The following is a 19653-nucleotide window of genomic DNA, read 5'->3' as shown; positions in this document are numbered from 1 at the left end:
AATTCCCCTACTTCCTCATAGGTGGCGCTGCAGAGAAGGGCAAAGCGGAGTGCGCCCTGCTGGAGCAGGATAGACTTTCCAGTAGGGGGCGTATTGCGTGGGTGCGGCGTCTTGGTGAGCCTTACGCAACGTGAGGGGCGGGAACAACTCTCATCCCGCCCCCGCCATCTGCGTCGCGCCCTGATTGGAGGAAGGGACCATCACTCGACAGCGCCGTTGGAGTAGGAGGAAGAGGGCCCTGGCCGAAGGTGACGCTGAGGCGGCGGGCGCACGGAGAGCAGAGCGGACTGTCAGAGAGAGCCACAGCGACACTGCGGACGCTCTGCCCCATCCCTCTGCGGTGAATGGCGGCGGGATGGAGCCCGAGGGGAGCGGCGGCAGCGAGGGGTCGGCCGGGCTCCTGCAGCAGATCCTCAGCCTGAAGCTCGTCCCGCGCGTGGGCAACGGGACCCTGTGCCCCAACGCCACTTCTCTCTGCTCCTTCCCAGGTACCGGCGGGCGCCTGCGCGCTGTGCTCCCCGCCGCGGCCGCCCGACGGTGGGCAGGCGCCTTTCCCCTCCGAGTGCAAACTGGGTCCCGCCGCCCCGAGATCTGGGGGCTGTTTTCCTTCTCTAGGGGAGGGTCCCGCTCCCTCGGCCGAGAGCTGGGAGCTCCTGCCGACCCCCTTAGACCGCTCCCTCCCGCCGATCCCGCGCTGGGGGGGCAAGGTCGGAGGGCGCGGCCGCGGGTGTACCCGTCGGTGAAGGGAGCTGGGGCAGCACCCCAACTAGTATTGCTTTTTGGAGTTTCCAAACGCCCTAGTTCAGACTTGAACCCGACGGAGCCCTGGAGGCGGTCCTCTCCGCCTGGTGGAGGGCGCAGGATGCGCCTGGCCGCTGTCGTCCGCGCCGGCTTCCCCTCGGCGTTCGCAGCTCGACGCCTGATCGCCCCGGCCAGACTGAGGGGCAGCCAGAACTCACACCTCCTTTGCTTCTAGCCCCGTCTGTGCCCTCTTCGCCGGGAGGTTGCCTGCTGATGGCCCGCACCTCCGTCCCACTCCACCAGCTTCTCTTTCTAGGAATCACTTTCGGAGACTGGTTGCTGAGGCTCCCGCTCACGAGTTCGACACCTTTGGCACCGCTTCCTTTTAACTCTGCTTACCCGCCCCCTCTACCCCCCACCCCGGACCCTCTCCCGATAGGAGGGTTTTTCGTATTTATAATACAAGATAGCTATCCGTGCTCCCAAAGCCGAGAGGAGAAATTACTTGGGAAAGGCTGCGCGGGGAGAGCGCGGTTGGTGAATGTGTGTTGGAGCTTTAACCCTTTGCACTCGCTTGCTTTTTTCTCCATTCCTTTATTCTAATGCTAACCGTGTCGAGTCACACTCGACATCCGAGTGCAAATTAAGGGTAAGAAGACTGAGCGCCCTGGCGGTTGAAGGCTGAGGTTGGGCTCCCCAGCTAAGCTGATACCTTGACTTAGTCAAGAAAGCGAGAACGGGGCCGGAGACCTGCAAAGGAAGGAGGATTGGGTTACTGACTGTGGTTATAAACAAGGCATCTGTGATTTTTTTTTTTTTCACCCACTGGGCAGCGACTGCCAGGCGCCATTCAGTGGACAGCGGGGACTTGCGGTGTATTACCTGTCCAGTATCTTCGCGGACAGGTTTGTGAAATGGCTGGTAATGGGGCAGATGCAGATGTTAGCTTGAAGTCACGCCCAAAAGGGCCCGACTTCACATTGACAGCGATAATATGGCATTCTGGAGACACTGCCCCCAAAATGAAATGTCCATGCAGTCTGGAGGCAGGCGCTACAGGACCAGATTAGTTTGTTTCTCTCCCCCCCCCCCCCCCTTATTTTCCCAACTCTTTATTTTGAGAATTTTCAAACCTACTGAAAAATGGAAATAATAGTATAACAAATACCCATATACCCTTGACTGAGATTTGTTATTCATATTTAGGTTCTTTTGCTTTCTATATATGTGTACACATAACATTTTTACTTTCTGCAGAGCCATTTGAAAGGAAGTTACAGAAATGATGGCACTTGATGCCTAATACGTTAGCATGGATCTCTTATTTATTTTTAAAAAATGTGTTTTTATTGATTTTTAGAGGAAGGGAGAGAGAGAAACATTGATGTCAGAGAATATAGATCTTTTAAAACAAAGACATTTTATATCATAGCCAAAAAAATTCTATATCACACCCAAGAAATTTAACATTGATAGAATATTACCTAATCTATGGACCTTATTTAAATTTCCCCAGTTGTATGAAGAATATTGTTTGTAGTTTTTTTCCTTTTTTTAAAAAAATTTAGAATTTAGCCAAGGATCACACATTGCATTTAGTTGTCATGTCTCTTGAGTCTGGTTGAATCTAGAACAGTTCCTTCGTCTTTGTTTCAGTTTCTTGAGATGGACATTTTTGAGGAGTCCAGGCTAATTGTCTCAGTTTGTCCCACAGTCTAAATTTATCTAATTGTTTCTTCATCATTACATTCAGATTAAACATTTTTGGTCAGCCTACTACCTCACAGGTGATGTTATCCACGTCCCAGTGCATCATATCAGGAGACATTTAACGTCTGGTGAAACGGTGTTTATCAGATCTCTCCGCTGTAAGGGTACCTTAATCCCTTGATCCTTTTTTTTTTTTTTTAATTCTTACCCAAGGATATTTTTTCATTGATTTTTAGAGAGAGTGGAAGGGACAGAGGGAGAGAGAGAGACATAGACATCAATTGGTTGCCTCCTGCACACCTATCTGGGGATGGAACCTGCAACCCTTTGGTGCGAGGGGCAACACTCTAACCACTGAGAAACACTGCCAGGGGAACTTTAATGATTTTTTAAATATATTTTTATTGATTTCAGAGAGGAAGGGAGAGGGAGAGGAAGATAGAAACATCAGTGATGAGAGACCATCATTGATCTGCCTCTTTCTTGCACGCCCCCCAGTGGGAATCAAGCATGCAATCTAGGCATGTGCCTTGACCTGAAATAGAACTGTGACCTCCTGGTTTATAGGTTGATGCTTAACCACTGAGCCATGCTGGCCAGGCCATTTTAAAATTAATACGTCATGTGAGGTGATACTTTGAAATTGCAAATATGCTGTGCAGTCTGTCTGGCTTTTAGTTGCCTTTTCTTTCTTTGAGAAAATATTGAGATGACTAGATTTGGAACAACAGTTTTAACATTACCTCATATTAGGGAATCTGTAGCTATTGGAATTGTTTTGCTTTTAGAAATTGTTCCGAAGATATTAAACTGCAATATGTCCTTGAGCTTATGGGTACTTCTATGGAGACATAATTGGAGGTGTTAATCACCAGGGATCATTCATTCAGCAATATAGGTTTTCCTCACTATCCCAAAGAGTTCCTGTGAAGCCCTGGCCAATTTGGCTCAGTAGATAGAGCGTTGGCCTGCGGACTGAAGGGTCCCAGGTTCAATTCCGCTCAAGGGCAAGTACCTTGGTTGCAGGTTCCAGGCCCGGGTCGGGGGCATGCAGGAGGCAACCAGTCAATGGGTCTCTCTCACATTGGTGTTTCAGTCTCTCTCTCTAAAAATCAATGGAAAAAAATATCCTTGGGTGAAGATAGCAAAAAAAAAAAAAAGGGGGTTCTGAAAACTTGCCTAGGCCAAAAAGGTATGAAGTGGAGAAGTAATCACCTTAGGACAGGTCTTGCTAATGGATGCACAAAATAAATCAAGATAAAGCACAGATGCTCACAGACAGTTCAAGGACTTGATGCTGAGTATAGTTCCTGGGGAAGGAACTCGGTGTTGCCACTTGCTGCTCCTGGTGTGTGCTACCTGCAACAATGGCTCACTGCAAAGCAATCGCTGAACACTATTTTTGCTTTTTGTCCTTTTTTTTTTTTGGAAGAGTGAAAATCCTCTTTGAATTTCTTAGACTAGTGAAAACAGTACTAATGTAGGTCTTTCGTCAAAGCAAAGTGGCAGAAAGTGAACTTTTGTGGGGGTTTTTAGCAGAATTTTTATTTATTTATTTTTTATGTTTATCACCTGGGGATATTTTTCCACTGATTTTTAGAGAGAGTGGAAGGGAGCGGGAGAGACACAGAGAGAGAAACATCCTGCACATGTCCCCACCAGGGCCAGGAATTGAGCCTGCAACCTACGTATGTGCCCTTGACCAGAATCGAACGCGGACCCTTCAGTCCACAGGCTGACGTTCTATCCACTGAGCCAAACTGGCTAGGGCAGAAAGTGAACTTTTAAAAAGCAGGAGATGCCTGTACACATTTGGCAAAGTGCAGGCTCTGGGCTGGGGGTACTCACTTGCATGTACCTCAAGTTGATCAGAATGTGATGAGGAAATACTTAACCTCCCTGCTGTGTCTCATTTTTAGTTGGAATGATGAATACAATAGATGCATGAAGTTTGAGCTTGCTGACAGTGAATTTCATTCATTGACCTGGATCTGAAATAGTTCCTATTTTGGCCCCACTGAAAAGGTTACTTTTATTTTATGCTAACTCAATATGGCAAAATCATTGCTCTGAAATATTCTGTGATTTATCACTATCAGGAAGTTTTGAAATTATTTTTTTAAACCTGCATTTGCATTTTAACCATTTAGATTTGTGCCTAACCTTCCTTACTCTGAGTTGTTCAGATTTTTGTTGTTGTTGCCATTTAAAAAAAATCTGAATGCCAAGAAAGGCAGACCTTTTCTTTATATCAAGAATGACATTAACTTTCTGAACACATGAATTTCATTAAAATCAATGTCAAAGTGTATCTTGTGATAATTAAACTAAAATTGAATAATATTGGGTTGTTGGAGTGCTGGGATCAAAAATGGGTCACACTTGGAGCAGTTATTTATTCATTTATTCAACAAATATTTACTACAACAAATGTAGTGCCTGTAGAATGCCTATTGTTTTTTAGGCACCAAGTACAGATGTGGTAGTGAACAAAACAAAGGAGCTTTTATTCTAGAGGGTGAGAGAAAAGAAATAAACAAAATTTAAAAGTGTGGAAAGGAACAGCTGGTGGCGAATATGGGGCAGGGTAGGGGGATAGTGTCTTGTGTGTCCAAGTGGAACCTTATTTTACAGAAGGTTGGAAGGCCTTTCTGATAATGCCATGGAACCAAAATCTGAAGGAAGTGAGGAGTGAGCCCCGTGGCTGTTGGGAGAAGAGTATTCTGGGTGAGGGCACAGCAGGTTCAGAGACCCTGGAATAGGAGCTTACTTAAGAAACATAAAGGATTAACCGGTTTGGCTCAGTGGATAGAGCATCGGCCTGCGGACTGAAAGGTCCCAGGTTTGATTCTAGTCAAGGGCATGTACCTTGGTTGTGGGCACTTCCCCAGTAGGGAGTGTGCAGGAGGCAGCTGATCGATGTTTCTCTCTCATCGATGTTTCTAACTCTATATCCCTCTCCCTTCCTCTCTGTAAAAAAATCAATAAAATATATTAAATGAATAATAAAAAAAAGAAACATAAAGGAAATAAACCCAACACTGTGGGTAAAGCAGGAGGGGAGGGGAGGTCATATCCCAGGGGACTGTATTAGAGGGTTTTGAGCAGAGGAGGGATGATCTGACTTGCTGTTGCTTTTTAAGTGTACAATTTGGTGATTTTAATATATTTCCAGAGTTTGCAGCCATTACCACAGGACCTAGAGAATATTTGTATCACTCCAACAAGAAACCTCGTACCCATTATCACTGACTTTCTGTTGTTGTGTAGAGAACAGATGGAAGGCCAGATCAGGACAGACAAGATCTAGCCTTGCTAGAATCAAGACCATTGGGGTGAGGCAGGCCAGGGAGACACACTCAGGAGTTAGGAGTGAGGGGATAGTCTGTCAGTAGTGTCAGGTGAGAGGTGGCAGCCTTCAGTTGGTAGTCCTGGTGGGCAAGTCATCGTTAGGGAGGAGTGGAGGGGTATCTAGGAAAAACTCACTGTTGTCCTTTACTCTCACACTACTACCACACTCACACTTCTGACACCAGAGGTGTGGGTTTTCCACGTCAGGTAATTCTGTGACATCAGTTGGGTGCCACTACAATTCAGTTCAGTTCTGACCCTGTCTACCTGGAGTTAGCATCAGATCCCACAGGTTAAGGGCTCAGTTCCGCAAGGCTGCCTCCACCCCCCACTTTTAGACCCAATCAGAAGTCCAGGTTATCATGTGTGCTTCTGACCGACTGGCTATAAAACAGAGGTTCCTAACATCCCTTCCATAGTTTGATTAATTTTCTAGAGCAGCTCACAGAACTCAGAAAAACAGTTTACTGCTAGATTACTAGTTTATTACAAAGGATATTAAAGGGTACAAATGAATGCCAAACGAAGGAGATACATAGGGTGAGGTCTGGAAGGAGCTTTTGTTCCTGTGGATTTGGAGTGGGCCATCCACCCAGCACGGAGATGTGTTTACCAAGCCAGAAGTTCTCTGAACTCTGCACTTTGGGCTTTTTATGGAAGCTCCATCACATAGGCACAATTGATTAACTCCACTTCCAGCACCTCTTCCCTCTCCAAAGAATAGGGCTGGGGTGGCACTGCATGTTCTAAGCTTATTTATTTATTTATTTATTTTTTACTATCTTGTTTTATTTATTTATTTATTTATTTTTAATTTCTTTATTGATTAAGGTGTCACATATTTGTCCTCATCCCCCCATTCCCATCCCACACCCTTCCTCACGGATGCCCCAACCCCCTGTTGAACTTAACCATTGGTTAGGCTCATATGCATGCACACAAGACCTTTGGTTGATCTCTCCCCCCTCCCCCCACCCTCCTCTATCCTCCCTCTGAGAGGCCCGATAGTCTGATCGATGCCTCCTTGTTTCTGGTTCTGTTCTTGTTCATCAGTCTATGTTGTTCATCATTTCCCCTAGATGAGCGAGATCATGTGTCACTAGAGATATACTTATAAGAACTGAATGTGAGACGAGCAATAATAGTTATGCTGACAGGCAAATGAATCAGTCTGTAGTGAGTTTCTTTCTGGACCAACAGTTCTTTTGAGACCCAATATCAATGTCCACCAGTTCCTTATGTGTACATGTCGGCACTGACCCCTCAGCTCTGGATGGTGGACAAATGGTGGTAATGCAGGTCCGACTCCCTCTGGTTTGGTCTCGGCCGGACCCAGGGGCACGGCTTCACCCGGACCCAGGGGCACGTGGCCTCACCCGGACCCAGGGGGTGCGTGGCCTTACCCGGACCCAGGGGCGCGTGGCCTCACCCGGACCCGGGACCCAGCCTCACCCGGATCCAGGGGCACACGGCCTCACCCGGACCCGGGATCCAGCTTCACCCGGACCCAGGGGCACGTGGCCTCACCCAGACCCAGGGGAGCGTGGCCTCTCCCAGACCCAGGGGCGCGTGGCCTCACCTGGGCCTGGGACCCAGCCTCACCCAGATCCAGGGGCTCATGGCCTCACCTGGACCCGGGATCCAGCTTCACCCGGACCAAGGGGCGCATGGCCTCACCCGGACCCAGGGTTGCGCGGCCTCACCCAGACCCAGGGGCACGTGGCCTCTCCCAGACCCAGGGGCGCGTGGCCTCACCCGGATCCAGGGGCACACGGCCTCACCCGGACCCAGGGGCGCGTGGCCTCACCCGGATGTTCTAAGCTTATAATCCTGGCTTTCTGGTGACCAGCCCACTAAGAGTCACCTTAGGAGAACAAAAGACGATTCTGGAAATTCCAAGAGGTTTAGGAGCTGTGCCAGGAACCAGGGGCGAACACCAATATGTATGTGTGTATTATTTCACTAGGGAACAGATGGATCCCCTGGCAGGTCGGTGGGATTCAGTAAGAGAGGGGACTCACAGTGAGCAGTGTGGAGAGTTGCAGGTTTTTGGGCAATTAGCATCATTGCAGTCCAGCATCAGAGTTGTAGGACAGGGCAGGACTACAGTTCCTGGGAAGACTTATGTGGTCTACTTAGAACCCCAGCTTCAGAGGACCAGGCTGTGTTCAGACAGTGTGACCTGGAACATAAGGTAGAGTAGGGCCAGCTGAAAGGATGGCTAAGTTGGTGCAGTAGATTAAAGGGAAACTGCCCACTTAGTTTAGGCTTCTTTCATTTTTGCTCATTGGGTCCAGGTAGCCTTGAGGCCTTGCTTGGAATTTAGGTGACTCGGCTGTAGATGTTACAGGGCCAAGGAGCCAGCCATTACAAACCCCTTTAGTTAATACAGAACTCAACTAGAGGATTCTACAATCTATGTGGCTTTTCTCTTTAACTGAAATGTCTGTTTGAAAAACAGATTTTGTTTGCACTGGCCTGTGTGGCTCCATTGGTTGGGTGTCCTCCCGTGCACATGCCCGGTTGCAGGTTCAATCGATCCCCAGTAGGGGGAATACAGGAGGCATCCGATAAACACTGATGTTTCTCCTCTCTCTCTCCCTCCCTCGCGCTCAAAAAATCAATTTTAAAAAATCTTTTTTTTTTTTTAAAGAAAAATAGATAGTAAGTTCCCTATAGGTAGAAATCTTTGTCTTTTTATGCTGTTTTTCTTTTCACTGCAGTGCCTGGCATATAGAATGGGCTAAATAAATATTTGTTGAATGAATGAACTCTTAGTGTTGTTGCCACTGTAACAACTTATTTCAAATTTAGTGTCTTACAACAACAAAGACTTATCATTTTATAGTTCTGGAGATCAGAAGTCCAAAATAGGTCAGCAGTTCTATGTTCCTTTTAAAGGCTCTAGGAAGAATTGGTTTCCTTACTTTCAGCTTCTGGAGGTCACCTGAATTCCTTGGCTCTTGGCCTCTTCCTCCATCTTTAAAGCCAGTAGCATCTTCAAATCTCTCTGACTCTGACTTTCCTGCCTTCCTCTTATGGGGACCCTGTTATTACATTAGGCCCACTTGGAAAATCCAAGCTAATCTCTCAAGATGTTTAATCTCATCATACTTGCAAACTCCCTTTTGCCACACACTCACAAGCTCTGGGGATAAATATGTAGACATCTTTGGGGCCCATTTGTCACCAATGCTTAATCTGATTTCCCCTTATAATCTTTTATTACAGACTATCTGATTTATACTTCTTCAACATCAGGAAGTGATGTGACTTTAGCTGCCAAAATAAACAAAGCTGATGATAATGCACTCGATTTAAATCGTGAACAAGGAAATACTGAGATATATATAGACAAAGATTTTTGAGTGTATTGAGCCAGGGAAATAAAAAGTACTGTATGATAATCAATAAATGGCTATTAAAGAGAGAGCAAATTAAGGTGCAGTAGATTAAAGGGAAATCACTTAGTGTTTTTTTTTAAGTGTTTCATTGATTGGGGTTTGCCTTTGCTATTAGAGTCCTATAATCCATCCATCTGAAAAGTGTTTTCTAAACTACTACTCATCTAATATAATAAAGCCGTTTTTTCTGCATACAGTGATTTAAGTGGCAGTATATAAAACATGTAGGCACTGAGGTAGCTAATGGATGTCGCTCAGGGTTGCAGGAGAGTGCAGCGTGCTTCCCCCTCAGAAACTCGGAGGTGCTGACCTGCTATGCCAGACCTTGTTTTGCCAAAAGGCCTTTCAGCGTTTAGGAAAATTGAGGTGTGGTTTGGTAGTCTAGCAGGTCCCCTTGGGCAGGTCTTGTGCTCCAGAGTGGGACCAGGTGAGTGTTGGTGTGTCAGTCTGCTCAGGCTGCTGTTACAAAATACCATAGACTGAGTGGCTTAAGTAACAGACATTTGTTTTCTCACAGCTCTGGAGGCTGGAAGTCTAAGGTCAGGGTGCCAGCATGGTTGTGTTGTGGTGGGGGCCCTCTTGGCTCACCTTCTTGCCATGTCCTCACATGGCAGGGAGAGAGGGAGAGATCCTTTTTCCTCTTCTTAGGCCACAGTACTATTGGATTAGAGCTTCAATGTATGAATTTTGGTGGAACACGTTCAGCCCATAGCAGTTGGGTAGCACACCTAAGTGTCCAGACCCACTTTTATGGACACTAACTTAGAGTGTCTCTGGCAAATCTAGGCTTCGCCTCCAAGTCCACTCCCTGATGGTTATGTGGCAGCCAGTAAGAAGCCAGGTGCCAGCAGCCCTGAGTTGCTGCAGAAAGCAGTGCTTATCTTTAAAATTTGGGGAGCTCCAACAGTCCCAAGAGCAGTGTCAGGTCAGTGGTGGCAGCCAGCAGCCAGCATGGCAACAGCTCTGCATCTTGGAGGCAGATTTGCAATCCCATTTGTCCACCCCGGGGCAGTGGTATTCCTCGTGCCTTCACATAACTTAGTTGTACATTGGGTGGTGGTATGGAGGTCAGAGTCTGGTAAGGACTATAGGATTTAAGATGGGGTTAACTGCTTTGGAAGGGAATTGCATGGTTCTGTACCGTATCTTGAGGATTAGCTAATGATGGGGTGACGTACAAGGGGGCCTTAGGCTGGGGGCCAGACTGCTCTCACTGAGCCAGGGTGCAGCAGAAGCTGCCCAGGCAGGAGGGATTTGTGGGTGTCAGAGCTCTAGTGGGTGCACTTTTATTGGGAAGGAGCAGTATCTAGACTCACCAGACAGTGAAACATCTGGAATTGCTGCCAAGAAGAGAGGGCCAGTCTCCTGGGCAGTGGAATCAAGAAGAGCTCCGGCCCAAGGCTGGAAAAGCTGTAGTAGTGTAGGTTTGTTTCTGAAGAGGACAGGACTCAAACCATGAGGATTCAGAATCCTGCCCGCAATTTCTGATCAACACTGTTGACTGGAAAGGTTTTTTTCTTTGTAGAGGAAGGGCAGTAGTTAGTAAATATATATTTTTATATACTACATATATATTATTTTTATGTTATATATTTAATTTTTAAAGTTGGGACACAACTATTTAATTACTTTATATTCCATATTGCATGATTTAACGTCTTTTAACAGAATTCGCAAAAAACCATCAATCCAAATACTAGTAGACCAGTTTCAACAGTTTTATAAAACAACTAGTGACCCAGTGCATGGATTTATACACATTGAAAGGAAAATAATTAGAAGAAATATTTCAATATTGCTATTTGCCCTTTCTCTATAATGGAAGTGTCAGAGATGAAAGAAAATTAGTAAAATGTACATGAAATATTTGCACCTGGCTATAAAGCAAGTTGGGTTCCTGGGCTGAAGAAACTCCAAGGAGGCTAGTCACTAGGGAGAGGAAGCCGGGCATTGCTATGTGACATCATTACCCGGCACCCACAGCAACCGTTTCCGGGCTGGGCTGTGGGCCGCATTTTGCACCATGGGGTCTTGGCAGAGTTGGCTGCGATTTGGTGGGGTGGTGGCGGGGCCTGTGTCCACTTAGGGGAAGACGAGTGTTGCTTTGTCGTTGCCAGGTCCGTGGTGCCGTTTATTTTTAAATGGCCAGTGCGCTTCATGGCAGCTCCTGCGTTGAGCGTCTGCCCCGTGGTGGTCATCGCGCGTCATAGCTACGGGTCAGATGGATACCTAGCCTTTTATATATATAGATTCTGGCCCTGGCTGTTGTTGCTCATGCACAGAAGGGTTGCAGGTTCGATTCCAGGTCAAGTGCATGTACCTCCCTTGCAGGTTCAATTCCCTCCCCCACCCCCACCCCATATCCCCATCAGGGTGTGAGCGGGATGCTAGTGGGAGGCAACCAGTTGATGTATCTCACAACTATGTTTCTCTCCTCTCTCTCTTTCTCTCCCCCTGCCCCCCATTTCCCCTCCTTTCTACTCTCAAAAAAAAAAAAAAAAAAAAAGGAAAAATATCCTCACTTTTCAGGTGAAGATTTAAAAAAAAATGAGCTTTGATATCCTAAAAGGAGGTAGTGGCTTGATATTTATTGCACTGTCTTGAAAAGGATTGTTGAGTGAATATAATTGTACTAGAGGCCTGATGCACTAAATTCGTGCAAGGGGCTCAGCCCTTGCAGCCGCAGCAGCTGCCTCGGCCCTTGCTGCCCTGGCTTCGTCCGGAAGCTCGTCCAGACAGTCTTCTGCTGTTAGGCCTTTCGGTCGATTTGCATATTATGCTTTTATTATTATAGATAGCTTTCCAGTTTAGGAAACCGGATAGTAAAAAGCCAGGAAAAAATCAACAGGCATTGATTGCAATGAACTGTCAATGAATTTATGCTTGTAACTTCTTATGGGAGGGACATTATTTAGGGCAGTTTTCAAATCTGTGGGGGTAGTCTATCAGGGATTGGTCAAGTTTTTCTGTGAAGAACCAGCTAGTTAATATTCTGGGCTTTGTAGGTCATGTGGTCCCTGTCACTGTTTCAGCTCTGCTTTTGTAGCTTGAAAGCAGCCATAGACAAGACTTAAATGAATGGGCATGGCTCTGTTCCAGTGAGACTTCATGTACTAAAACAGGTGGTGGCTGTAGTTTGCTGGTCCCTCTAAAACCATCAATATTTGGATATTTGACTGATGAACCTGCATTGCAACTGAATGGCTTTGAGAGTGAATGACTGGGTATAATGACCACCCCTTTGTAATGACTGCACTGGGAAAGGCAGTGATTTGTGACCTTTCTTTGCTTTCCCTTGTAGAGATGTGGTATGGTGTGTTCCTCTGGGCACTGGTGTCTTCTCTCTTCTTTCATGTCCCCGCTGGATTACTGGCCCTCTTCACCCTCAGACATCACAAATATGGTAGGTTCATGTCTGTAGGCATCCTGTTGATGGGCATCGTGGGACCAATTACTGCTGGAATCTTGACAAGTATGTTAGACATTAAAATATCAGTCAAAATATTTCATATGACTTAGTCAATTTCAGGACCCATTTTAGAGACATGTTTGAGTGGGATGAAGAAAAAGAATGGTCTTTAACCACAGGTCCTTTTTTTAAATGTGTTTTTAAAAAATATATTTTTATTGATTTCGAACCATGGATTCCAACCATGACCTTCAGGTTCATAGGTCAACGCTCAACCACTGAGCCACACTGGCAGGGCTGTATTGTTTTTTCCCTCACCCTCAGGCCCCCATATTTGGCTAATATCTTTGAGTTCCTGAGTCAGGTGTTCTCTTGCTGGCTTCAGGGAAGCTGTGTTAAGCTTTGTGAGGTACATCTGACAAAGGTCACCAGCAAAAGAAAGATATTTGCCTTTTGGAAGCTATTGGTACTTCCTCATTAGCTGTCACTTGACTGATAGCATGGAAGGATGGTTGATTGCTTCCATTTGGTAGTTGGTTACTTTAAGAATGGAAGAATAATTCCAATGACAAGAATTCTTGTTTTAAAAAGGACCTGGTTATTTTTTTCCTCTCAGGACTTTCTGAATAAAAAATGGAGTAACATTCATATTATAAATTATTTTTACCTGTGTTTTTTTTCTTGGCTTTTCTCATGTCACAGGGATGAGAATAAGTTTAAATCTTTTAAAGCTCGCAATTAAATAGAAATAACATGTATATTTTATATAAATTATAAAGTATAAGAAAGCAAAAATAAAAATCCTCCATTTCCACATCCCTAAATGATAATCACAGTTTGCATTTGGGTATATACTTTCAGACTTTTTTCTGGGTATACATGTAAAACATAAGTATATTCTTTTTTTTAAAAAATATATTTTATTGATTTTTTACAGAGAGGAAGGGAGAGGGATAGAGAGTTAGAAACATCGATGAGAGAGATACATTGATCAGCTACCTCTTGCACACCCCCTACTGGGGATGTGCCCGCAACTAAGGTACATGCCCTTGACCGGAATCGAACCTGGGACCCTTCAGTCCGCAGGCCATCCACTGAGCCAAACCGGTTTTGACCATAAGTATATTCTTAAAAAATAGAAACATAATATTCCTACTAACTTGTAACTTTATTTCCCCTGTGAATTTAAACCTTGAGCTTCAAGCAGAAATCTCCCTTTGTCTCTTTGACTTGAGGGGGTTTTGGGGACAAAGTGGCCTCTTTTCTCTGTGTTCTGTAAATGGTGAAACCTTTGTGATAACACAGGAAGGAGGCCAGTTTTCTCCCGTCTGCAGAAAGGAGTTTCCATAACAGGCCTTACCCAATATATATATATTTTAAATATATTTTATTGATTTTTTACAGAGAGGAAGGGAGAGGGAGAGAGAGTTAGAAATATTGATGAGAGAGAAACATCAATCAGCTGCCTCCTGCACACCCCCTACTTGGGATGTGCCCGCAACCAAGGTACATGCCCTTGACCGGAATCGAACCTGGGACCCTTGAGTCCGCAGGCCGACACTCTATCCACTGAGCCAAACCGGTCAGGGCATTACCCAATATTTTTAACTATATCAGTTGTCTTCAGAGACCCTCTGCTCCAGTTTCCTGACTGGAGTACTGGCTCTGAAGACCTGTTTCAGATTTCTCATCAGTAAAATAGGGGTAAACACTGCCCACCTCATATGCTGTGTGTTGATTATTGAAATAATGTGGCCCTAACCGGTTTGGCTCAGTGGATAGAGCGTCGGCCTGTGGACTGAAGGGTCCCAGGTTCGATTCTGGTCAAGGGCATGTACCTTGGTTGGGGGCACATCCCCAGTAGGGGGCGTGCAGGAGGCAGCTGATCGATGTTCCTCTCATTGATGTTTCTAATCTCTATCCCTCTCCCTTCCTCTCTGTAAAAAAATCAATAAAATATACTTTTTTAAATGAAATAATGTGTCTATAAAGTATTTAACATAATCCTAACACATAGTAATTAATAAATGTCATGTTTATTTCTGTCTTTAAGATTTTTATGCCTAGAGTCTCTGTTTCCTTCTCATGTTGTTGCTCCTTGTATAAGCTTTTTCCTTTCTTCCCATCTTCATCATCGAAATCCCACTTTAGGGCCCAGTTCAAGTTGCTTTGGCTTCTTTCTACCCAACCAACTTTTTTGCAGCTAAATTATAAAGGGGCCCAATGAAACATGTGCTTTCAGATGTTAGTAGCACAGTATTGTATGCATTGCTAGTGGAGGTGGGCATTTCAAAGTCATAAATGTTCCAGGAAAGCAACACAGGTATTAGTTAATATTGTTCTTCTTCTTCTTTTTTAAAAAATATATATTTTATTGATTTTTTACAGAGAGGAAGGGAAAGGGATAGAGAGTTAGAAACATAGATGAGAGAGAAACATCAATCAGCTGCCTCCTGCACACCCCCTACTGGGGATGTGCCCGCAACCAAGGCACATGCCCCTGACCGGAATCGAACCTGGGACCCTTCAGTCCGCAGGCCGACACTCTATCCACTGAGCCAAACCGGTTTCGGCTGTTCTTCTTCTTAAACCATGTTAATATATATTCAAATCACATTTATAAACTGTGTGGACATGTGATTGAGACACTTTGTTTTTGAATCATTCAAAATCTCTTTCATGCTTATGCTTCTGTCTTGTGGCCCCAACTAGATCCTGTGTACTATGAAAATAGGTATCACACCTTACAAAACATAGAAATACATAAATATTTGAATGAATACACTGAGAATTTTGTTTGGAGCATTTGGGGGAGTCATCTGGGAACTTTGGATCTGTTCTTTTTAAATTAATGAAATCTTGACTTTCTTGGTAGATGCTGAGTATCTTCAGCAACTCAGATGTGTACCTGAGTAGATACTCAGTTTCTAGGGAGTTTTAGTGAATAACATAACAAAAACAATTAATGACATAGGGAACAGAAAGCAATCCATGAGTATCCCTCCCTTCACACCCTTTGAATTAATAAATTTATAGGCTTAGAGTCCTCTCTTCCTTTTCATACTCCTCTCTTCCCTCTTCCATCCATTTCCTGAAGGGAATTCTGAGTATAGTAGAAAGTGGAGTGCAGATTCCCTGTGGCTTCTCCTGAAATATTTCTTGCACAGTCTCACACAGAAAATTCTTTGTCATTTATTGCCAAGAATTTATTAGGTACCTGTTAAATGCATGGGGAATAAAGAGATGTTTTTGAGTTTGTAATCAGATCATTTTGTAAATTGCAATCTTTGTGATTTGGGTTATGACTTCCAGATGGTTTTATTCACTATGTCCAGGAGACTCTTGGTTTTAAGGAGTCACTTTTCAACACTTAAAAGCATATGTCACTAAATTGCAAACCTTATAAGGAATACTTAAAACCTAGGCTAGTCAGCAAAAAATAGGGGAAACAAAACATTTCTATAATATTTAAATTTTAATGTAAAAATCTGGAACATTTTACTTATAGTTGAATTTTAAGTGCTATAGCTTCATGATTATATTGATCTTGATTTTTCTTTTAACACTTGAATTTTTGAACAGGTGCAGCAATTGCTGGAGTATACCGAGCAGCAGGAAAAGATATGATACCATTCGAAGCCCTCACCTTGGGCACTGGACAGACGTTTTGCGTAGTGGTGGTCTCTTTTTTACGGATTTTAGCTACTCTGTAGCATACACCCTTATACTATGACATCGAACCTAAGTTTTAAAGAATCAGAAAGAACAAAATATGGAAAGTAGTGTTTTCTTAGTTCTTCAAATGGAAGCAACTTGGATGAAAAGGTATGTGAAGAATAGCATCTCAGCCTTTACTTCCATTTGAAGCGCCAAGGAATTGAAGCTCTTTTTGGACTCCTATTGTGCTCTACCAAAACAAATCAAGTTTTATTTTGTTTTGATATTTAATTTAAGCAGTTTTACAGGTACACCTTTACCCAAAGCAAAGGCATCGGTGCTTCTGGGTTTGTAGTCTTCATACTGAAATGTACAATATTCTGCGAGAAAATGCAGTGTTGCATTTTTCAGAAAAACTATTGGTTTATTTCTGAGCAGAGCATAATGTACTAAAAATCTTATTTGACCTAATCATGATTAATATTTGGTAAGCTCTTCTTTTGCTACATCTTCATGATAGTAAGTGCCAAATAGGTTTTGGATTAGTATAGCTTTGTGAACAAAATTGGGAAATAAAACAGGGAAAAAATATCTAGAATACAAACAGTGACTTTGATTCCACTCTTTTTTAAAAAAGGAGATAACTACTGAATGATGTGACATTTTATGGATATCAATCTTGACCTCTGATTATTTAATATATTTTAAAAGATGTGAATTTGTTTTATACACTTTATCAAAATAAGCTAATTGAGACTTTTTTCAGAATTCCAGTACCACCTTTCCCTATCACTTTTATTCTATTAGTTTTATTTGGTTTAATTGGAAACATACCCCATTAAATAACTCAAGTTGAAAATTCTAAGCCAAATGGGTTAGGATACTCTTGACATTAAGGCACATTAAAAAAAAAGATACTTTAAACATTCTGTTATAGTTTTTATTGACTGGTTTATTATTGGCTCTTGAAAAATTATAGAAGTACAGCTTAAACTAGCATTAGGGTTATCGATTTCTCTTAATAGCTACTTAGTCTTCTTAAATCCTTAGTGCTGGGTCTTCAGCCCATTTTTACAGTATTGTGTGTCACTCCCAGAAAGTGCCTAAAGTTTAATTTTCAGATATGTCTTCTACTTTGCCCTTTACATTTTCCTTTTAGAGACTTTATGTCCTTAAAGAGAATTAAATATTGAGTTTTTTAAAATCCAAATTTAGCTATTTAAAATTTCTTCTACTGCCTAACTTTCTTCTTCATTAAAAGGCCTGAAAACTGTGACCTTCAAAACAGAAAGGATTGCAAAACTTAGTGTCTAACTTGATCCTGACCATTGAAACTGTTTTGTATAGAATACAATCAGTGTTGTTATCTGTTTTCAAAAGAGCTTCTGGTAATTAAGTCTGACGTTTTAAACGGAAAGTTTTCATTGTGAGAGTAAGGCTGACAGCCCATGAGGTCATGCACACATGACCGTGTCTGTTCTACTTAAAGAAATATGCATTCTGGCTTTTGAATAAAAATAGCTGGGATAGTCAAAGATAAAAATTACAAAGGGGTCACGGAAATTAACTGGACATTTTCTTTTAACTAATAGGCTATTAGACCACTTATCAAAATTATGGTGACATACTCAGACTAGGTGGGAAGTTACAGGTAGAGTTGGAATGCAGGCAAATGTCCTTAGACATACCCCAATAAGATTACTTTCCAATGCTCAAATCCTTCTTTCAAGCAAATTTTAAAATTTAAAATAGTCTTTAGTTAAAGACTATTTTTCAGTTGAAGGAGCTATGATTTTGAAAAGTAGCCATTCAGTATCAGAAATTTGGGATGTTGTAGCCTTTATTATAAGAAGTGATTTTAATCATCTCTATCAAAGTGTGGGGTTCACACAACATTCTTTTGGGTAGAATTTCACAAATTAAACAAGTGGGTTGGTGGGCCTCACCCCCTGAATACTGACTTTTGAACATATGGATCTATGATTTAAATGTTTGGTTATTTTTCTTTTAGAGCCAAGACACAAAAGTTAAGCATTTTGAAAGATTCCTTCTGTTTCCATTTCTTTCGTGTTTTTGTATATTTTGATTATTCACTCTTCTTAAAAACTTCAAATAGAAAATGTATCTTCAAATTGAATGTTTCTTCCATCCCAGTATGTGAACACTCTTCTGTGAATATATGTATATATATTTTATGTAAATTGAGCTTTGTAGCTTAGAATATTTTCGGAACAAAACTGTTTTGTGTGTGTGTTTTTTTTAGTTTCTCACCTCAAATACACAATTATTTGGGGGTAGTTGCTCAGAAGAAAAAATATTGGCATTTGTGTTGAACATTTTATTTTATCATCTATAGTTTTTTAAGAATTTTTACCAACTGGCTTTCTTAAGAGACACATAAAACCATCCCATCCCCCAGCTGTGCATCCACTTTTCCCTTTTTTTTTTAATGTGGGGGAGGGAGACCACCCCCAACCATAAAAACTGATTTTTGGATTCTTTAAAATGGGTGTTTGGGGGTAAAGGCATTTCATGAAAACTTAAGTCCACGTTTAAATGCGTAATGAATATTCCAAGAGAAACGTGTCTCTGTGCTATTAACATTTTTTTGGCAGCAAAACATTACTTCTAGGAAATGTCCAAACTAGTGAGAAAAAGTTCATGCAAATAATTACCTTTAAACCCTTCCTTATGTTGTTTAAGTTTTTAAATTGTATATTGGCTTTTGATTCCAATGCCCTTTCTGACTGCTCTGGTTTGAATTAAGTTCTTACTACAACTGCAATGCATATAACCTTCCCTGAGAAACCATTTCCTGGAATGTGAAGCCCTGGTGCCATTAGCTGTTTATACGCAGAACATCTTATGTGCCTGCATTTCTTGTTGTGCACTCTGTTTGGCTGGTTGTGACTAAAATCAGCATAACTTTTTATATTAATTATTTCACTAACTGCAACAGTCAAAATGATCAAATCTTTGTACGATGAAAAATTATTTAAATTGTATTTTTCTACTGATTTCTAATTCTGGTATAAATGTTTATCAATAAAGAATTACTTTCAATTCTGTGGAACTGTTATTTCTTTTTCAGTTGCCAATGAGTTTAATCTTTTGTAATAAAGTTGTCTAATTTGTTCTTGTTTTTTTCAAATATATTTTTATTGATTTCAGAGAGGAAGGGAGAGGGAGAGAGAGATTAGAAACATCAGTGATGAGAGAGAATCATTGATCAGCTGCCTCCTGCACGCCTCACAATGGGATCAAGCCCACAACCTTGACCAGAATCAAACCTGGGACCCTTCAGTCCGCAGGCTGACACCCTATCCACGGAGCCAGACCAGCTAGGGCACTTCTTGTTTGTTTTTATAACAGTACATAACA

At 42.7% G+C, this 19653-nt stretch overlaps 1 protein-coding gene across 3 annotated transcripts; it reads left to right on the top strand.

Moving 5' to 3' along the window:
- Window positions 1-227: 227 nt before the first annotated feature.
- TMEM170A (transmembrane protein 170A) lies at window positions 228-19326 on the top strand. 3 transcript variants are annotated; one of them, XM_079800274.1, is made up of 4 exons: window positions 228-488; window positions 1575-1646; window positions 12508-12678; window positions 16198-19326. In XM_079800274.1, the coding sequence occupies exons 1-4, from the start codon at window positions 356-358 to the stop codon at window positions 16326-16328; spliced, it is 507 nt and encodes a 168-aa protein (XP_079656400.1). In that variant the 5' UTR covers window positions 228-355; the 3' UTR covers window positions 16329-19326. The 3 variants fall into 3 exon arrangements, with proteins under 3 accessions (XP_079656400.1, XP_079656399.1, XP_079656398.1); XM_079800273.1 differs by lacking the exon at window positions 1575-1646 and having other exon boundaries at window positions 12508-12609; XM_079800272.1 differs by lacking the exon at window positions 1575-1646.
- Window positions 19327-19653: the final 327 nt, after the last annotated feature.

Source organism: Cnephaeus nilssonii (assembly GCF_951640355.1).
Source record: "Cnephaeus nilssonii genome assembly, chromosome: 20".
Lineage (NCBI taxonomy): Eukaryota > Metazoa > Chordata > Mammalia > Chiroptera > Vespertilionidae > Cnephaeus > Cnephaeus nilssonii.
The sequence above is the reverse complement of the archived record's forward strand: the minus strand, read 5'-3'. Positions and strand labels throughout refer to the sequence as shown.